The 19523-nt window shown below is 44.7% G+C and overlaps 1 protein-coding gene across 1 annotated transcript in view; it reads left to right on the top strand.

Annotated features, from left to right (window-relative positions):
- The window catches only part of DNAH1 (dynein axonemal heavy chain 1), a 176203-nt gene that overhangs the window by 78849 nt on the left and 77831 nt on the right, over nucleotides 1–19523 (top strand). The window contains exons 32-43 of the mRNA XM_006028963.3: nucleotides 3119–3268; nucleotides 3775–3861; nucleotides 4118–4304; nucleotides 5251–5342; nucleotides 5863–6017; nucleotides 7372–7549; nucleotides 12545–12739; nucleotides 13485–13604; nucleotides 14604–14762; nucleotides 15065–15169; nucleotides 16725–16865; nucleotides 18732–18892. Of these exons, the coding sequence (XP_006029025.1) occupies nucleotides 3119–3268; nucleotides 3775–3861; nucleotides 4118–4304; nucleotides 5251–5342; nucleotides 5863–6017; nucleotides 7372–7549; nucleotides 12545–12739; nucleotides 13485–13604; nucleotides 14604–14762; nucleotides 15065–15169; nucleotides 16725–16865; nucleotides 18732–18892 (1730 nt within the window). The remainder of the gene's footprint in view (nucleotides 1–3118; nucleotides 3269–3774; nucleotides 3862–4117; nucleotides 4305–5250; nucleotides 5343–5862; nucleotides 6018–7371; nucleotides 7550–12544; nucleotides 12740–13484; nucleotides 13605–14603; nucleotides 14763–15064; nucleotides 15170–16724; nucleotides 16866–18731; nucleotides 18893–19523) is intronic.

Below are 19523 nucleotides of genomic sequence, written 5' to 3'. Positions count from 1 at the left end.
TCCTGCTGTACCACAGACTTCCTTATAAGTCATTTATAATCTCACAGGGGTGCTGAGAGGGTGATTATGAGGTATTCAAATATGGACCTGTGTCTTTAGTGTAGGGACCTAAGATATCTAGGAATATCATTATTAATGAAAAACCAGTATTCTGTACCTCCTGTCCCCACCTCATGTAGTTGGACATAGTTGTCCATCTGGGATTGTGGTAAGTCGCAGATGTTAAACACAGAGATTTAAGGCCTCAGGAGGCCTTACATTAACAGGGAAAGCCTGCAACTGTTGTTGATGTCAGTTCCTTATGGGCCAGTACATGTTACACCACTGCTCTGCCAGTTGTGTATACGTCATGATACATGCATGACAGGAATACTGGTGTTAACTGGTCTTCCCAGCACCACCCTGCAATACCATGACATAGCAGGCATGAGAGCTGAGCCACTCTCTGGGGCTGGTCTGTTCTTTGCTGGGATATGGCTTGAAAAATACATGGGGATGCTCCAGATGCAATAAGAAAAATGCCTTGTAGACATGAATGTCCAGGCCTGGGCTTCCAAAGTGCCATATGATTCTGGGGAGCCAGAACCTGAATGCACTGAGTGCCTGTGCCATGAAAGTCTGGGTAGTTAGGTAGGGTATCTCAACGTGGGCTCCCAAAAAAACGAGGTACCTGAAATCACTTGGTCCATCACAGCTAGCTTCTTTGGATACCATAAACCTGCTCTAAGATGAACCTGGCCTGGCTGGCTGGTTGTAGGGTAAGCTGACAGCACAGATACTTCAAAAATGCTTTCCTTTCACTTGTATAGTTAGCGCATTTGATCTGATGTTATTGGGAGCACCTGTCCTGAAACTCCATTAATGCCATTTTATGCTGTGCTTGTTCAGAAGAGAATGACACTTGTTAGAATTAACTTTAGCTGTTAAAGCTATGGATTGTGCCAAATTTGAGTCTAGATTCACTGAAGAAATAAATAATTTCCTCTCTTCTGTATGGCGTGATGCCCAATAGGGATTTACCCCAAGAGAAAGCAGACAGCTTTGCAGCTGCTGCTTTACTTCAGGATTTCCATGTGCAGATGGGGAAGGACAGATGTCAGTGGTGGTTGGAAATCCACAGGAGCCTACTCTATGCAGACTGCTGGAGAGCTGAAATTAGCATGTTATTTGGCTGTCCTGGCCATAGATTTCATAGACATTAGGGCTGAAAGGGACCTTGCAATATTGTCTGGTCCAATCCCCTGCCCAAAGGGCAGGAAGTCAGCTGGGATCAGATGACCCCAGCAAGGTAATTATCCAAACACTTCTTGAACATGTCCAGAGTAGGTGCTTGCACCACTTCTGGAAGGAGTCTATTCCAGAATCTAGAGACTCAGACTATAAAGAAGTTCTTCCTTATGTCCAGTCTAAAATGTTCTTCCAGCAGGTTGAGACCATTGAACCTTGTTTTTCCTAGGGGAGCCCTGGTGAACAGACATTCTCCCAGATCTTGTACACACCTGATATACTTACAGGCTGTCACCAAGTCTGCCCTGAGCCTTTGCTTTTCCAAGCTGAAGAGTCCCGTGCCTCAAAGCCTCTCCTCATAAGGCCTGCTCTCTTGACCTCTGATCATGCACGTAGCTCTCCTCTGGACTCTTTCGAGTTTCTCCACGTCCTTTTTAAAATGTGGAGCCCCAAACTGGATGCAGTACTCCAGCTGCAGCCTCACCAAGGCTGAATAAAGTGGGAGAACGACATCTTGGATCTTGTTTGAGATGCATTGGTAGATGCAAGCCAAGGTTTTATTTGCTTTGCTGGCTGCAGTATCTCATTGGTGGCTCATGTTCATCTTTTGGTCAATCGTAACCCCCAAGTCTCTTTCAGACACAGTGCTAGTGAGTGAAGCACTGCCAAGCCTATAGGTATGATATGGGTTTTTTCTTCCAAGGTGGAACACCTTGCATTTCTCTATGGTAAAGGTCATCAGGTTTATATCTGCCCACTTTGCGAGCCTATCCATGTCAGGCTGTATCCCCAGCATATCCTCCAGTGTAACCGTACTTCCCCATAGTTTGGTGCCATCTGCAAACTTGGCTAGTCTGCTTCTGACAAGCGAATCCAGATCATTAATGAATTTATTAAAAAGAGTACTGGTCTGGGTACTGAACCCTGAGGGATGCCACTGGTCACCACATGCCATGATGACTCATTTCCATTGACTGTCACTCTCTGGGTCTGACCACAGAGCCAGTTCCCCAGCCATTGGACTGTAAGGTTGTCGAGGCTGTAGTTCTCCAGTTTTGCCATGAGGACATCATGGGAGACCAAGTCAGAGGCTTTTTTGAAATCCAAGTAAATGACTTCAACCTCTACCCCCATGTCCAGGTGACACGTCCCCTGGTCATAGAAGGAGATGAGGTTGGTCAGGCATGATCTACCTGTAGTGAAGCTGTGTTGGCTGTCTCTCAGAATGGCACCTTCCCTTTCATTAGAATCACACACCATTTGAATGGTATGGATTTTCTGACTGTCTCCTGCTTTCTTCATGCTCCAGCAATCTATGCCTCAGGATAGCCAGCTTATACCCCAGTGTGTCTTAGAGCAAGAATCCTCTTAGAACAGTGTAGTCAGTGGGTGTGTCTACATGTACATTAATGCAGTGTAGTTACTTGTGCATTAAGTTTAGTACTTGGATAATGAGTATTAAATCAATGCACAGTAACTTGTGCTGCTTCACAGTAGTGCTGGTGCATGGTGGGTTTTTGGACACTAAGTGTGCAGTAGAGTATTAGTGTGGTTTTGCCTGGCCCGCTACTGTACAGTTAGTGCCTTGTGTAGATGCATCCACTATCACTTAAAAAATAGACAACCCAGTACTACTACCAGTCACTGCAATGGGCTATTTGGTGATTTCACCATGTCCTTATCACACGAGTTAGGCTAATGTACTCTTGGTAGGATACAGTCTCATCTGTAAGCAAATACTGAAATTGTCAGAGGTCCAAGAGATAGGCCAAGGCTGTACTCCACAAACTGCAGGCTTCAAGCAGACCATATACCATTCTAGACCTGCTAGAAAAAGAAACAGGGAGTGAACTGGTGGTGAGTCCTGTCATTATGATATTGTATGTTGCAGGCTCTCTTCCGTCCTGTGGCTATGATGGTCCCAGACTACTCCATGATTGCTGAGATCTCTCTCTACTCCTTTGGGTTTAATGAAGCCAAGGTCCTTGCAAAGAAGATCACCACTACATTCAAATTGTCTTCAGAACAGCTCAGCACTCAAGTCAGTGACTTTCTACCATCTAACGTTTCCTAAAATGGTTGTGGGGAGGGATTCCTCCTGCTGGTACCAGAGTATTCAAGTGCATCTATGAATTCTGACACCACAGCAGGTTTCTTCTGTAGGCTCTCAAGCCTGTGTGCACAATCCTGTCCAGAGCCATCCTTCATCCACCTTATTCTTCTTCTAATGTTACTTTTCATCCTGTTGTGACCCAGGAGTGTCTAATATTATAGCGTTATCTACTTTATATTGGACAGTTGGGTTAAAAGCAGTTCCTACAGTTCCTTTTTTCATGCAGTCTAACAAAGTTCATGCAATAAAGACTAAATATTTAAAGGAGAGATGGCTTTTCTAGCTTACCAAGCAAATCAACATGGTGGGAAAACAACCATTCCAAGAAAAAAAAATCCTCTTTTCCACTTGCCCTAAAGCTTGAGATGGCAGGTTTGCTGTTCCAGGGTGATGTTCTAGCATCTGACTGATCTGTTTCCTCCATGCTATTCTAGGATCACTATGACTTTGGAATGAGAGCTGTGAAGACTGTGATCTCAGCTGCTGGCAACCTGAAGAGAGAGAATCCTACTATGAATGAGGCAAGTACGCTCCACCCATAATTGATCTACCTCCATTGTTCTCTAGTTACCGACAGCTATTATGGCAAATCACCATGGAAATTCTCCAGGGCTCATGGATGAAGTAACTGAGAAAAAGCAAACAAAATAGACATGACTTCTGAACTGGAGAGTCTGATACACCAGGCCATGTGTGACAGATGTAATGGGTATCTTGCAGAAAGCTGCAAGCTGAGGTACAGAGCTTGCTTAAATATTTGTTCTTAATTCTTTGCAGGAGCTGATCTGCCTGAGGGCCATCCGGGATGTTAATGTACCAAAATTCCTCCAGGATGACCTCAAGCTATTCAACGGTATTGTCTCTGACCTGTTTCCCAGGATCAAAGAGGAACCTATTGACTATGGCATCCTGGAGAAAGCAATACGCAAATCATGCATCAAAGACAACCTGAAGGATGTAGATGGTAAGTAGAAAAAATCTTAAAGGTCAGTGCAAAGCAAACTAAAGCCCTTTTGTGTGTGTATATTGTTCCTTTTTTGGCATGCAGACACAGCTTCAGCAATACTTTTTGCTGCTGGCCTTTTCAGGCAAAAATATCAGGCTCTGACTCCTCTCATAGAGAACTTGAGCAATCTTTGGAGGACTTCAAAGTTAAAGTCAGTGTAACAGCACAGCCAGTCTCAGATAGTATTCAATAGATATATTGAATCTTTTGGGGAAGCCGCCGCCTCCAATTTCAGTCTTCAGCTATGATGTCATGAATCAGAGCCTCTAAAAATTCTGAGAGGCCTCCACTAAAATGCAGTAAGCCAGGACCTGGCATTTGAAATGCCAGATAGAAGTCAGAAATTTAAATGAAACACATCTGGAGGCAGTCCTTGCACATCATAAAGAGGGAGTTAAGAGCATCAATTTTATTTGATTTTTTTGCTGTTGATGATTTCAGAAGCGCTCTTTATTCAGTGTTATACTGTTCAGGAGTGAAGTGATGAACAATGAAATGAAGGTATCTTGTACAGAATGTGATGTCACTTCTTGTTGTTGTTCTACAGCATATCACCTCTTGAAATAAAGGTAGTAAGGTATTTTGAAACTGAATTTTTCTGTATAATGGCTATGGCTGACAGAACTAACAATTATGTGTTACCATCCAGAACCAGCATAATTTTATGTCCCATCCTTATAATTAAGGGTGGGCCTAGTCCTCTTGTATTAAATGTCAGCTACTCGTTTGCTAAGGATAAGTGCATACTCACAAATTTCCCTTGATTGCAGCCACAGTAATTATAAGCCAGTAAAACAACTCTAGCTTCTAAGGCATGGGCTGCTAGGCCATTGCTCTGCCAGATGGAGTGTGTGGCTGCTTTCTGATCTTCAGGAAAGTAAAATGGATTCTTGTTCCTTCTCAGGTTTTGTGACAAAGTGTATCCAGCTCTATGAAACCACTGTGGTCCGCCATGGCCTCATGCTGGTAGGGCCAACTGGATCTGGAAAAACAAAGGTAAGGGAGACTGAGACACTGCATCGGATACAGTGTTTTAATATCTTGCTTGCATTTGAAAGGAGACTCAGAGCAGAGGGCTGAACTTTTCATGAAACACTAATGCTATACATTTGCAGCCTTCCTGCACATAGAAGCTGTGAACATGAGAGGCTTTTGTTTTGCCTTTAGATGTGGAGAAGAACCTGATTTTGTCTCCTGCTCTTTAAGATTGTGAGCTTTAAGACTGGTGCCTAAACTGAGTACCATGCAAGAATCAGAGGGTTTAACTTGTGCTTGTGTGATGGGGTGCCTCCAAATATTTCATCTGTTTTGTACTGGAGATTTTATTTCCTACTCTCTGCTTCTGTTAGCATCTTGTTTCTTTCTTGTCAGCCCATTTTGCTGGCCACGTGCAGCTTTTGTGCGAAATCTTTCATTCTATCTCCTTCCTTGAATTGATCACTGTGAGTTTACATTCCCTTTTCTTCACTGTTATAGAGCTGTTGTGTTTAATTCCCTTGCCCTCCTGTCTCTGCAGTGTTACAAAGTTCTGGCAGCTGCCATGACATCACTAAAAGGTCAACCTTCAGCCAGCGGTGGGAATTATGAAGCAGTCAACTACTTCATACTGAATCCAAAATCCATCACTATGGGCCAGCTTTATGGAGAATTTGATTTACTAACACATGAGTGGTAAAGGACAAAACCCGCTCTCTTCCTCTCCTTGTGATCTAGGGCTAGGAACCCTCTAAGATAAAACATCTTAAAGGGCTTTCCTTCCTTTACTGGCAGGCATGAATAGTCTTTTGTGCTGTATGAATGTGGGTTGTGCTGATATTTTTATGTAATTAGAAGATTTTCAGAGGCGCACAGGGGTATTAGGCTGGTTCTTAGAAGCAAAGCTTCCTGGAGGAATTCTTAGGATTCTCCTGATTCTTAGGAGCAAAGCTCCCAGGAACTGCAAATAACTGGCCTTTGGTTTATCTTAGCTATTATCCAGTTTCTTCATTCTGTACACCCCTCTGATGGGCCATCTCCCCTCACAACAGCCCATTACTGCTCAGAAATCCACTGGAGCCAGCTCAGGAGGGCTCTGTGGATTCCTAGACATCCCCAGAACATAGAGTGAGAGTCAGCACCTTATTGTCTCCCTTCCTGTTATGCCAGCCAGATGCTTAGGAACAAAGCTGAAGAATGAACAATTCATAAAACCATGAAAACCAATAAAAAAGAGCTCTGAGAAAAGCTGAAGCAAATAAATATTTCTTATGCTGTGCCCCAAAACTCACTAGATTTGGGCTCCAGTGCATCTTTATTGAAGGATATTTTTATAGTATATTCCAGTTAAGCTTGACAGCTTATTTACGATGTGGTTCTGCCCAAGGGCAGCGCACAGACACATCAACATGACAAAAAATACAGCATCCACATAAAAGGCATTTACAGGCATAAATCCATCTGTTTTAATCAGCCAGGCTTCAGAGCAGTCTCTTTTCTTTTGATCTTGGTAACAGTGGCCCTGGACACCTAAGGTGCTATATAAATAACAATAATTATTTAATAATGGGAGTGCAGGTTAGGGCCTGAGCAGGAATTCACAGTAGCCTTTGATGTATGGAATAAATCCCAGTCATCTACACTGAACATTTCTTGCTCCACTGTCCCCCTCATTAGCAGCTGCATCACTGACAGGGCATGGCTTCATTAGTAGCATCCTTATTATGCTGTGTACATAGGAGTGGTGAGAAGGAGTATTTTTGCCCCTAAAATAGGGAGACTCAATCACTTAATGTCCAAAAGGTTATCCTGAGCGGCTCTGCAGATTCTAGAAATTTACAAAGGAAAACAAATAGGAGATCATCATCAGCTCACTTTAATTTAGTCAGGCATTCCAGTACGGATATATAATGAACACAAGAGTGAAAGTGTGGCTTCACTGAGGTAAACAGGAGTTTTGCCATTGACTGTAATGAAGCCAGAATGTTACTTCGAGATGGAGCATGTGATTTTTACAATTACTCTTGTCTGCCTTCCTACTGTCTAACAGGACAGATGGGATCCTTTCATCACTCATCCGGGTAGGAGCTATTGCCACGGATACAAATAAGAAATGGTACATGTTTGACGGGCCAGTCGATGCGGTCTGGATTGAGAATATGAACACAGTGCTGGATGACAATAAGAAGCTGTGTCTCAGCTCCGGAGAAATCATTAAGCTGACAGAGGTATCTAACCCTCTTGCTGTTCTGTTTTTCTTTCCCCTCTTTCTGTTTTCCCTTTTTTTGTTCTTCTTCTTTTCCCCACCTGCAGCAGAGTAGCCTTTGAGGTTTCCAATTAATGTTATGTGCAAGATGGATTTCTGCAAAGATTATTGTTGATATCTATTATCTGGACCAGAGCAGTAGCAAACCACCCTTGTGATAGGCATAGTATACACCCAGAACAAATTGCATACAGTCTGTTTTGTTTGGTTGTCTACATATTCATTTGCAAGCTTTATTCCACAAGGGTGCTGGCAGGCCATGAAGCTCAGATTTTTCATAGCCAGATAAGGGAGTGAGAGAGCCTCCTAAATTCCAAAGCCATTCGCAGGGGTGTAGGTTGTAGCTGTGTTGATCTAAAGACATAGGCAGACAAGGTTCTTTGGGTGAATCTGATATCTTTTATTAGACCAACTTAAATAGTTGGAAAAAAAAATTATTAGCAAGCTTTTGGGTTTAAAATCCCTTCATCAGGCTGAGGAAGCCTCTGCAGTTGGTGTGTGCTCTTCCTGGATGGAATGAATAATAAAGAACCCAGAGACTGGTATGCACGCAAGACAGGCAGTCAGTGAAGATGTAAATTGAGGCATCAGGGGATGAGAGAGAGGCTGGGGGGTGGGAGGGAGGGGAAAGGGAGAAGGGGGATGTAGCAGGTAAAAGTGGAGAGGTGCCTGGGGAGTCAGATATCAGGCAGGTTATAATGTGTCATAAATCCAATGTCTATATATAGTCCGTGATTTTTTTGTATCCAGGAGGTTGATGAAGTGAAGTTCATAGGCTTGTCTGTGAAAAGTGTTTTGTAAATTTCCTTTGAGGATTAGAACTGAGAGGTTGGAGAGAAAGTGTTTTTCTTGTGAGAAATGTGCTCCCACAGGTAATTGAGTATTCTTGTTTTTGATAGATTTCCGTGTCATTCATTCTGGTGCACAGTTGTTGTTTGGTCTCTCCTACGTATTTTCCATCAGGGCATTTGGTGCATTGGATGATATATATTACATTTCTGGAGGTGCAGCTGTAAGATCCGGGAATGCTGATGGCTCTGTTGTGGGGTGTAGTAATTGTGGGGGTGGTGGACGTGTTGGCAGGTTTTGCATTTCTTGTCATGTCATAGTCTGGATCCATTTGGTGTGTTCTGGGCCATAGGAAGTTTGCTTCTGGTGATGCGGTTGGTGAGGTCCAGTGCTTGTTTGAAGGCTAGGATGGGTGGTTCTGGGAAGATCTCTTTAAGAATAGGGTCTCCTTCTAGTATGGGTTGCAGTTGTTTGAGGATTTTCCATTTGGGTTTGAGGGAGGGGTGATATGTCGTAACCAGCGGTGTGTGATTCTTGGGGGGTGGGTTTCTGTACTGCAGTAATTCTTCACTTGGAATCCCGGTGGCTCTTTCAAACGTGTGATCTATCTTTCTGGAGGAGTGTCCTTGTTGAGTGAAAGCCTTTTTAAGATTGGTGAGGTGGCAATCCCAGGTGTTCTCAGGGCAAATGCGGTGGTATCTTAGGGCTTGGCTGGATATCACAGCTTTCTTGGTGTCTTTAGGGTGATAGCTGGTTCTGTGCAGATATGTATGTTGGTCTGTGGGTTTCTTATATAACATGGTCTGTATTTTACCCTTCTGGATACTGATCATCGTGTCTAAAAAGGAGATGTTGGTGCTAGAGTATTCAAGAGATAGTCAGATGGAGGGATGATTGTTGAATTTCTGATGGAACTCAAACAGAGATTGCAGGTTTTTAGTCCAAATGATGATGTCATTGATATAGCTTAAGTACAGCAAGGGTTTGATGGTGCAGTCCTTGAGGAATTCTTCTTCCAGGTGGCTTATAAAAAGGTTGGCATACTGTGGGGCCATTTTGGTGCCCATTGCTATGCCCATGGTCTGAAGGAAATGGTGGTTATTAAAAGTTAAATTGTGTGTGAGGATGACGTGTATAAGGTCAGTAATATCTTTGGGTCTGTACTCTGAGTTGTCGTCTTGCTCTCGTAGGTATGTAAGGGAGGCTTGGATGACATCCTGGTGTGGGATCTTGGTATATAAGCTGGTAACATCCATGGTGGCTAGGAGGGTGTTGCTGGGAAGGTGGTCTATGTTTTTAAGTTTCTGTAGAAAGTGTGTAGGGTGTTGGACAAAACTTGCTCTTTGGATGACAAGCGATTTTAGGATTGATTCGACGAAACCTGATATTTCCTCAGTTAGGGTTCCATGGTTGGATATGATAGGTCTGCCAGGGTTACCTTGTTTGTGGATTTTGGGGATCATGTAAAACATCCCTGGGTTAGGTAGTGGAGGGATCCAGGTTTGTAGGTTTTCTTATAGTTCTGATGGAAATGATTTGATGGTATTTTTTGAGTTTCACGGTGAGAAGGGGAGTAGGATCTTCTTGTAATTCTTTGTAGTAGGTGGTGTCAGAGAGTTGTTTGTTAGCTTCCTTTATGCCACGCGGCCCGCCAAGCCGTTTTCTGTGGCCCACGGTGTTGCGACGGGAAACAAAAGTAAACACTGTTTCCCACCTCTTGTCCCTCCCCCGGCCCTTCAGCAGCTTCCTAATGGCTGCTAAAGGGCTGGGGAAGGGACAGGGTTCCCACACGCACCGCGTCAGCTTGATGTTGCTGACACGGTACATGTGGGAAGAGGAGTAGCCATGTGCCACTCGGGACAGGATGAGCCCAGCCGGAGCAGCAGGGGCTCAGCTCGCCGCTCAGTCCTGAGCGGCACATGGCCCCGCTGCCGCCTCTGCTGGCTGGTGCCAACCTGGGCAGGTCTGTCCGATCCGGAGCAGCACACAGCTGAAGCCAGCTTCCCACGTGCTGCTGGGGCCAGGAGGAGCCCGGCTGGGTCAGCACTGGCCAGCAGAAGCGGTGGCAGAGCCATATGCCACTTGGGACTGACTGGTGCAGTCGCTGGTGCAGACCCAGCCGGGCTCCTCCTGTTCTCAGCAGCATGTGGGAACCTGGCTTCAGCCGCATGCTGCTCCAGGTGGGATGGACCCAGCCGGGTCAGCACCGGCCAGGAAAAGCAGCATGCAGCTGAAGCTGTCTTCCCACATGCTAACAGGGACAGGAGGAGGCTGACCAGGTTGGCACCGGCCAACAAAAGGAGCGGGCGGGGCCGCCGGGAGGGGGGGGGGGAGCCGTGGGCCGCTCAGGACGGGAGGAGCCCGGCCAGAGCGGCAGGGGCTCAGCTGCATTTTCCCCCTGCCTGCGCCCGTCAGTCCTGAGCAGCACATGGCTCTGCTGCCACTTCTGCTGGCTGGTGCTAACCCGGCTGGGCTCCTCCTATCCCCATATATGCAAAATATATTTTGACTTATTTGGTTGGCACCTTGGGCTGAGATTTTCAAAACTGAGTAAAAAGACCAATTTCCATTAAAATGAATGGGATTTAGAGGGCTCCAAATCTTTTATGACAACTTTGTAACATGCCTATCTACCCCTTTTTGCAAATCTCAGCCATAGTTTGGAAGCTCAGCCAAAGAACATAAGAGCTTCTGAACATAAGAGCATAAAAAGTGCCGTGCTTGGTCAGCCCCATGGTCCATCTAGCTCAGTATCCTGTCCCGGACAGCGGCAGAGGTGGATGCTATAGAGGGAGAGTTTTGAACTGGTTATTTAGATGCATTTCATTGTCACTTCCTGCAACTTCATTGGTGTCAAAGGTCACATGACATCACTTCCTGATGTGATACCACTTCCTGTGAGGTCTCTGAGTATGGCTCGCTGGCCCACTAGGTGATAGAAAGTTCATGATCTGGTCCCACATTCAAGAAGGTTAGACACCCCTGCTTTATGTAGTCTTCACAGTTTAGGATAACTATGGCTCCTCCTTTATCTGCAGGTTTTATTACTATTTGATGGTTAGATCTTAGAGATTCTCTGGCCTTTCTCTCTGGTAGGGAGAGGTTGTGGTGGTGGCACGTGTTGTTGATTATTTCATTGTTCATTCTTTCCCTGAAGCAGTCAATGTAGCGGTCAAGGTTAGAGTTTCATGCACTGTGAAGTGTCCAATCTAATGGTTTTGGGGGGTTGATTTTTTCCTCAATGTTGTCGGAGAGTGAGTTGTTGTTGGAAGTAGATTCATTTGGGTCGTGGAAATATTCCTTGAGGCGCAGGTGTCGGAAGAATTCTTCTAGTTCTCCACACTGAAGTATTTTATTAGGGTATTTTTCTGGACAGAAATTTAGGCCTTTAGAAAGGACAGATTTTTTCAGTTTTGGTAAGTGTGTGTGTGGAGAGATTGATGATATTTGAGAGCTTGCTGCTGCTTTCAGTTTCATCAAGTCTAAGGCTGGAACGTTGTACGGTGTTGGTGTTGTTCCTCTGATGGTTGTTTTGCAGTTGGGAAAGTTGTTCCTGGAGTAATTTGTTCCATTTCTTCTTTTTATGTTGGATGAATGTTCTAGAAAATTTTTCATAGTCTCTTTGTATCCATTGTATAATAATAGAGATGTCTGGATTTTTCTCTTTTAAGTTGTTGTAGCATATGGTGATTTCCTTCTTGAGTTGGTCTCTTTTGGAGTAGATTAGGTGAAGTAGATGATTTCTAATTTTCTCTGAAGTTCTTCTGCATAGCTGTGAAGCATATTTGGAGTTGTGTGTAGTAGTCAGAGGATTGTGGCTGTGTAGTCCTCTGGGAATGAGGTTGTGTTTCTTGCATAGGCTTAGAAAAGACATGTCGCTCTTGAGTTTTGCTTCTTTCTTTTTGCTCACAGAGAGCTGATACCCTTGCCAGTCTCAGCTCTTGACTCATTACATTCTTCATTGTATTGACTTGGATATCCAGGATCTCCCAACATTAGCTTTGCTCCTCAAGGGGATTGCTTTCTTTCCTTCCTGCCTGGGGACATGGGACAGCACTGTTTGGCTTGCAGACCTTAATTCAGAACTGGGTTGAAAGCTTCTACTTGCCTAGATTTCCAGAGATCAAGTGATGCTGATGGCTGCTTGTTGTCTTTCCATGGTTTTCAGAGTATGACCATGATGTTTGAAGTACAGGACTTGGCCGTTGCCTCCCCAGCCACAGTCTCCCGGTGTGGCATGGTTTACTTAGAACCCAGTATCTTGGGACTCAAGCCCTTCACCGAGTGCTGGCTAAGAGAAATCCCTGAGGTCATGAAGCCTTTCCTGGAGCAGTTAGCATCCCTCTTCAGAAAATTTCTTGAGGTGAGCTACCATCACGGTCAGGATCTCTCCCAGTGCTGTTGAGTCTGTCTGACAGCCCCAGCTTCAGAATGCCAGTGGCTCAGAGTCTGTCAGGACTTAATGTAGCTCATACTTCTAAAGACTGAAGTTTAAATGCCTTTAGGGTACCTTTCATGCTACTCATATACACAATGGTCTGTGAATCTGCTGGTCTTAATAAAGATTTTATTCACTGATCCATATAGTTGTGACTTCATACTAGCCCAAAGGAAGGTGTGTTTTTATAATCCTTGGGCTAAATTCATCCCTGGGGCAACTCCATTTCCCTCAGTGGAGTTTTTCTAGGGATGAATTTGGCTCTGAACTGCAAAAGGCAAGTCTTGCTATTTCCAGCCTGCTCCTAAATAATCATTTTAATGGAAAACGCCACAGTGTAGTAAGATGTCTCTTAGAAGAACAAGCTATTTATCAGCTCTGACTGTGACATAGACATGGTAGATTTTGTACAGAACCAAAGGGCAGGCCTGTATTATAATCTGTTCAGTATTAAACAAAAGAGTTTTACACACACTCTCTCCAGGGCCTTCATTCACTGGTTGAAGTGAATGGTATTTGGGGCACAGCTTGAAACAGCAGATTTTTCAACAGTGACCTCCCTGATAAATGTAACCTGCCGTGAGAAAAGGAGAAACGGAAACCCTAGGAGGTAAATAAACTCTAATGTAGTTGACACTGGAGCTGAGCTGCCTCTGCCTGATCCTTGCAGGACTCCATCAGCTTTGTCCGGAGATCTGTGAAGGAGGTAATTGCCTCAACAGACAGTAACTTGACGATGAGCCTTCTCAAGCTACTGGAGTGTTTCTTTCAACCTTTCATCCCCATTGAGGTAGGATTTTTGTATCATCTGCTTGTAGGCCTCACTCCTCATGGCAATAAGGAGTTAACTGCAGAGTGCAGGTGGAAAGCTAGAGTTGTGCTGCAACTGCTGCGTGAAATGGAAGTCCCAGGCGAACAGTGTACTGAACAGGAAGGGGCCTGGATGGTTACACTGAGGCTTGTTTGCATACAGGAGGTTGGTTACAGCATTACATGCTGAGTGCACATTATATTGAGCACTGTCTTCAATGAGCTGTGGCTAAAGGATAACACTGTGTCTGCACATATCATAGCAGTGGTTCCAACTCATCCAGCCACACAGGGTTGAAATTTGGTCATGGCAGTGTTAATGGCTGTGACATCTGGAGCTGTGGCAGCTGCTGCTCCTCTAGCTGCTAAATTTTGACCCCCATGAGCAGACCCTCAGGTCACATGATGTGGTTCCATGCTCAGGTCTGTTCTGCAGGGCTCCACGTGAATGGATCTGGAAATTTGCCTGTAGAATGAGTAGCGACAATGTTAATTCTATGGGTGTGTCTTGGTTAGGTTACCTTTGTATCAGTGGGCCAAAGTATAAGAGCAAGAGAGTAGATGGATAAATACCAGCCTATTGTGTTCGGTAAAAGAAGTAACTTTTTATTTTTTTAACTGAGAGAGTCTGAGAACTGGTGAGAAGCAGAAAGGTAAATAGCAATATGCCTGAGATTGCATGATCTCTGTCTTAATACTGAAAGAGACAGGAATGTTTTGAAGGTAAAATTCATAGGTCAAATTTTGCTCCCTGTTACACTGGAGTGGCTTTCCTGAAGTCAACAGATGTTTTCTGGAATGAGATCAGCAAAACAGAGCAGAATTGGGCCTATAGCCTGGGATGAATGATGTTGGAAAGAATCATTTTAGAAAGGCAGTGCAGGTGGAGTCAAGACTTTCAGCAAGATGACCTTATTTTACCCCCTTTCCATTTGAACTGTGCTTGAGGATTACATTTGTTTCCTTATGGGATCCTCAGGGAATTAGGAAAGTCCCTCGTGAGAAGACAGCACGCCTTGGAGAACTGATTGAACCTTGGTTTATATTCTCCCTGATCTGGAGTGTGGGTGCAACAGGAGATGCCCAAAGCCGTGTCGCCTTCAACTTGTGGTTAAGAGAGAAGATGGCACATGAACAAGTAAGCCAATGAAAAGATAAGAAGCACATGGCTAATGGGGGTTACACAGCTCCCTGAATTTCTGGGAGACTTTTGTAGGGCTTTTTTTCTGTGCCACGGTCCCCAGGGAAAGCTTCAAATTCAATCTTCAGTGGACCATATGCATCAGAACCTCTGGGAAAGAGAATGCAGGAATAGGTCATGTAGGTTGTACAGTGTCTTTGCTGAAAGCAATCCTCTCTAAGCTAGCCTGGTTCCTCTTGATCAGCACATCTGGAGTGGGGCCTGGGTTTGGCATTCATGATCTGTTTTATTCCACACAGATCCAGTTACTTTTCCCAGAGGATGGGCTGGTATATGATTATAAGCTGGATGATGCTGGGCTTAGCAGTGCTGAGGAAGATCTAGAAGAAGAGATTGTCAAAGAGGTAAAAGACTTCACTCACCTGGAATTTGTGAATTAAAAACCTAAGCAATTAATTCAAATAGAGAATTGAAGGAAGGGACCAGAAACCCATAGTAAGGTACTGCAGATTTTGACAGAATCATTTCATCAGTAACAAGCAGGAGCCTTCCCATGGTGTGGGGGATATTTACAATTAAATTGAAACTTCCATTTAAAAAGGGCATTTTTACCCTTATGACTGTGAACTAGATCTTTCAAACATGAATCATGTGTAGCTTTCTGTCAGCTGCTTTGCCTGTGTTATTACTTGGAAAACAAACAAATCTCTTTTCAGTTTTACTGCTGTTACTCCTTTTTGAGGGGTAGATGGAGGAGAGCAGTTAAAATGACAAGATTCATGTCCATTTCATGTGCTGTTGCTCATTAAAATTAGGAGCAGAGACAGATAGATTACTGGAGCTATTTTCAGAGAGGAAGGGCCTCAGAAATGGAGTGTAGAGGAGGACCAAAGAAGGCAGAACCTCACACACCCTTTTTACAGCAGCTATGAGGCAAAGGAAGATATAAGCCATGTCTACACATGCATTAATATGCTTTTCCTAATGCACATTAAATTTAGTACCTCCAATGTGAGGTAGTAAATAAATGCCCATTAGGCTGCCCTAATGCACAGTATCGAAAGCACATGTTTTTTAAGTGATGCTTAATGCACACTGGCCTATTTTTACTGTGCTTTAGCATAATTGCATGGCTTTTTGTCATGCTTTAATACACAGTAAAATAGGCTATTGCACATTAAAGTACACATGTAGACATGCCCATAGAGTAGTAATAGTGGCCCAGCTACTCAATTCATAAGGCTCTGAGGTGGAAGGTGAGAGAGAAAAGCAGGAGGAGAGAAATTTCTTCCCCCTTCCTGAACTCAGAGGGCAACAAGAAGCCTTTTACATTCATCAGCTGCTTGCCAAAAACTGACATGAAAGCTAAATTCCCTAGACAGGGTTCTGGTACATTGCTCTGATAGTAGCTTCATGTGGCTGTAAGGCCTGGGATTTCCAGCAGTGCTACCCTGAATGTCCCTTGCATACTCCTTGCCTAATCTGTGTACTAGTTCTGGATAGTCAGTTTTGGAATCTGACTTTTTTTTTAAAAGGTCAGGCATTCATTTCCTGCACACGCACACAAACCTCCTTGTATTTCAGGTGAACACAGGACAAGAGATTGTAGCAAACAAAGAAAGATTTCTAGATAAACAGTCCTCAACAGTTGCAGACGGGTCCATTTTCTGCCTTTGATTTTGTTCTGTGTGCAATAGATTTTTCTGTTTATGTAAACATTTCAAGTGCTTTGTCAACATTTGAGCTAAGTTCTCAAAACGAATTAAAGTAGGTTACTTTTGGGGCAGTGATCTCAAATCCACTGCCTGCTACTGAGCTCTAGTGAAAGAGTCAGACTCTTGAGTAACATATTCCTGACATACGCAAACAAATTTGAAGAGGAAAAGCATAGTGTGCGTGCTCAGTTTTCTGTTATCATTAGAGGCAGTTGCCCCTTCCAGTAACATTCCTGTCCTCCAGGTGTGCTGGGTGAAATGGATGGATTCTACTGAACAGTTCACCATGGTTCCTGACACCAACTACTGTGACATTATTATCCCAACAATGAATACTGTCCAGATGGCCTACCTGCTGGAAATGCTGCTCACCAATCGAAAACCAGTATGTTTCTTGACCTGATCTTTGTTTTTGGATTTAAATGTGGGTGTTTTTGGCCATGGTACAAGTTCCCCTTCTCTCTCCCAAGTTTATCTAATTTAGTTAGATTCTCCCCACTCTTCACAGACAGGAACTCTTGGGCATCTATACACGTGCTGGGGGGGGGTGGGGGCGGGCACTTTAATTAGAGCAGCTCCGAGAGCCACTACAATTTAAGTGCCCGGAGCATCTCGTGTATCAGCTTCCCTGTGCTTCAGAATGGCAGAGGAGATGATTTATCTAGTTTGTTCAACAAGTTTTAGATAAAGCGCTCACATTGCCATTTTGAAGTGTGGGGATGCTGATACACGAAATGTGGAAGCTGGCTGGTGTGCAATAATTACCACGCTCCAGCAGACTCGATTAATTGAATCTGCTCTGATGTGCTGTAATTACAGTGCGTTGAAGCAGCCTCTACACTCGTGCATAGGCACCCCTTGTGATTGAACGTAGTGCCTAGCAAGTAAGCATCTTCTTCCTTTTCCTCAGCTACCAGATTTTCACTAACAGAAAACCCTGACTTTTTTTTCATAGCTTGGTCAAAGTAATTCAGATTTGGGGCTAGGTTTTGCACACTTATCCTCACTGGCTGAATGATGATTAGTTACCATTCAAGATTTATCCATTCTCCAGGGCTTCTTTTCATACTTCTCTAGTTGGGTTTCTTCCACTCAGAGAAATCTGTCAACCTGAACGGCTTCCCTGAGAGCATTAACTTCTTGTCCTTGCCCAACTTTAGAAAGCCCAGTAAGGTGGGAGTCTGCATTCTCCAAAATAAGACACTGGGTGCATCTACACATGAAATTAATTTGATTGAATAAACTCCAGCACAGTTTACATTGGAGTTTATTGCTCCTGGGCACAGCATTTACACATGCGCCCCAGGACCGCAACATGTTGAGCGAGGACAGAACAACCCCAAATGGTAAGGGGCCCTGGGGGTCAGCTTGCCATCTGGGGCTGCTCCGACCCAGCTCAATGTGCTACAGGGGCTCAGGAGGGTGCTTGACTGTGGAGCTAGCCAGCATGCAGAAGTACCCTTGTGCCCCAGCCAGCCCCATCAGCATCTACACATGCAGTGCAATGCACTGAATAATGCTACCTACTGTAAGATAGTACTTGTATTAGGCAGTACTATCCTATGGCGGCGTTTATTAGTTTACTGTGGCCTAATAGGGCCGCACACATAGACACTGACATTTTACTGCAGAGCTAATTAGGCAACTCCGCCGTAAGCATCTTGTGTAGATATGTCCACTGAATGCATCTGAACATGTGTGGACATTTGGTTCCCTGGGAACAACTAGCAGCAGTGTACCTTGTGCCGCAGCTGCTTGTCCCCAGATAACACCTGTGCCACACGCACTTCGGCGCATGGCAAGTTACCGCAGGGGTAGTAGGGGAGGTTGGGGCCAGCACTGTTGGCCCCAGCAGCCTTACCTGGGGCCCTGGGGGCCTCCCGGGGCTGCAGTCACAGCGATCCTGGTGGACGGAGCCTGGCCACCAGCCACAGCACAGCGCTGGGCATCTCGGCTCCACCTTTCAGTGGCACATGCTGCCTAAGTGTGCACTGCTCCGTTTTTGGGTTTGTTTTTTGTTTTGTTTTTTTTACCCTGGATATCCAAGGGTCAAAAAAACCACGCGGAAAAAAAATGCCCTTGCAATGCGGAGAATGCAGTGCAATGCAGAGCACAACAGACTGCGGTATGTTTGCGGTGCCACATACCTTGTGACTGCGCCCATCTGGATATGCCCACTGAGAGCAAACCAGCTTGTAAATGGGCGTATCTTCTGCCTGTAAATACATTGTAATGATGCCTTTATTTCTAGGTTCTCTGTATTGGTCCAACTGGCACTGGGAAGACGCTCACTATTTCAGACAAGCTTTTGAAGAACTTGCCTCTGGAATACATCACTCATTTTCTAATGTTTTCTGCTCGCACCTCTGCCAACCAAACCCAGGACCTCATTGACAGCAAACTGGATAAAAGGCATGCATCTCAGCGCTCCTATTGTTACATCTCTTTGTTTATATCTTTTAGGCCTTTGACTTAATTCTGAATGCTGAAGGCATAGTCCACATATATCTTTTGGGCAAGTGTTTAGCAAACAAAGCTAGACTGGGATGTAGGGGCTCTCTGATACTCTAGTTGCTCTCATTCTCTAGTTTCTCTCATTCTCCTGTTTTGTAATTTATTCTGTTGTATTGTTGTAAGAAGCCCTTGTGCGGGCCGGGAGCGCCCCGAGCCCTTTTTCGTGCTGCACGCGGGCTGTGGCCAGCAGCCCGGGCACGCGGGGGTGGAGAGGGAAGGCCTTCGCTCTGGAATTAGGCACGGACACGTATCGGTAGTTTAAAAGATTGTTTACTTACACCGAGATGGCAATGGTGTAGGCTGGAAAGCTTGATTAAGTTGCAGTTACAGACAGACACAACACAGACGGTCTCGTGGAGGTTGCTAGGCTCCACGGTGCAGAGCTCCAGATGCTCTGGGTGAACAGGCTACCAATGTAGAAATCGTAAATACGTCTTATATTAGTCGCGCTCGAAGATGGGAAGAGGTGGGCGGTGGATCAGGCTGCCACGCTCCTCTGGATCTCACACAGGGTTTCTATTACCCTGCC

This window comes from Alligator sinensis, unplaced genomic scaffold (genome assembly GCF_000455745.1).
Source record: "Alligator sinensis unplaced genomic scaffold, ASM45574v1 scaffold610_1, whole genome shotgun sequence".
Taxonomy (NCBI): domain Eukaryota; kingdom Metazoa; phylum Chordata; order Crocodylia; family Alligatoridae; genus Alligator; species Alligator sinensis.
Note: the sequence above shows the minus strand (reverse complement) of the source record. Positions and strands in the feature narration are given on the sequence as shown.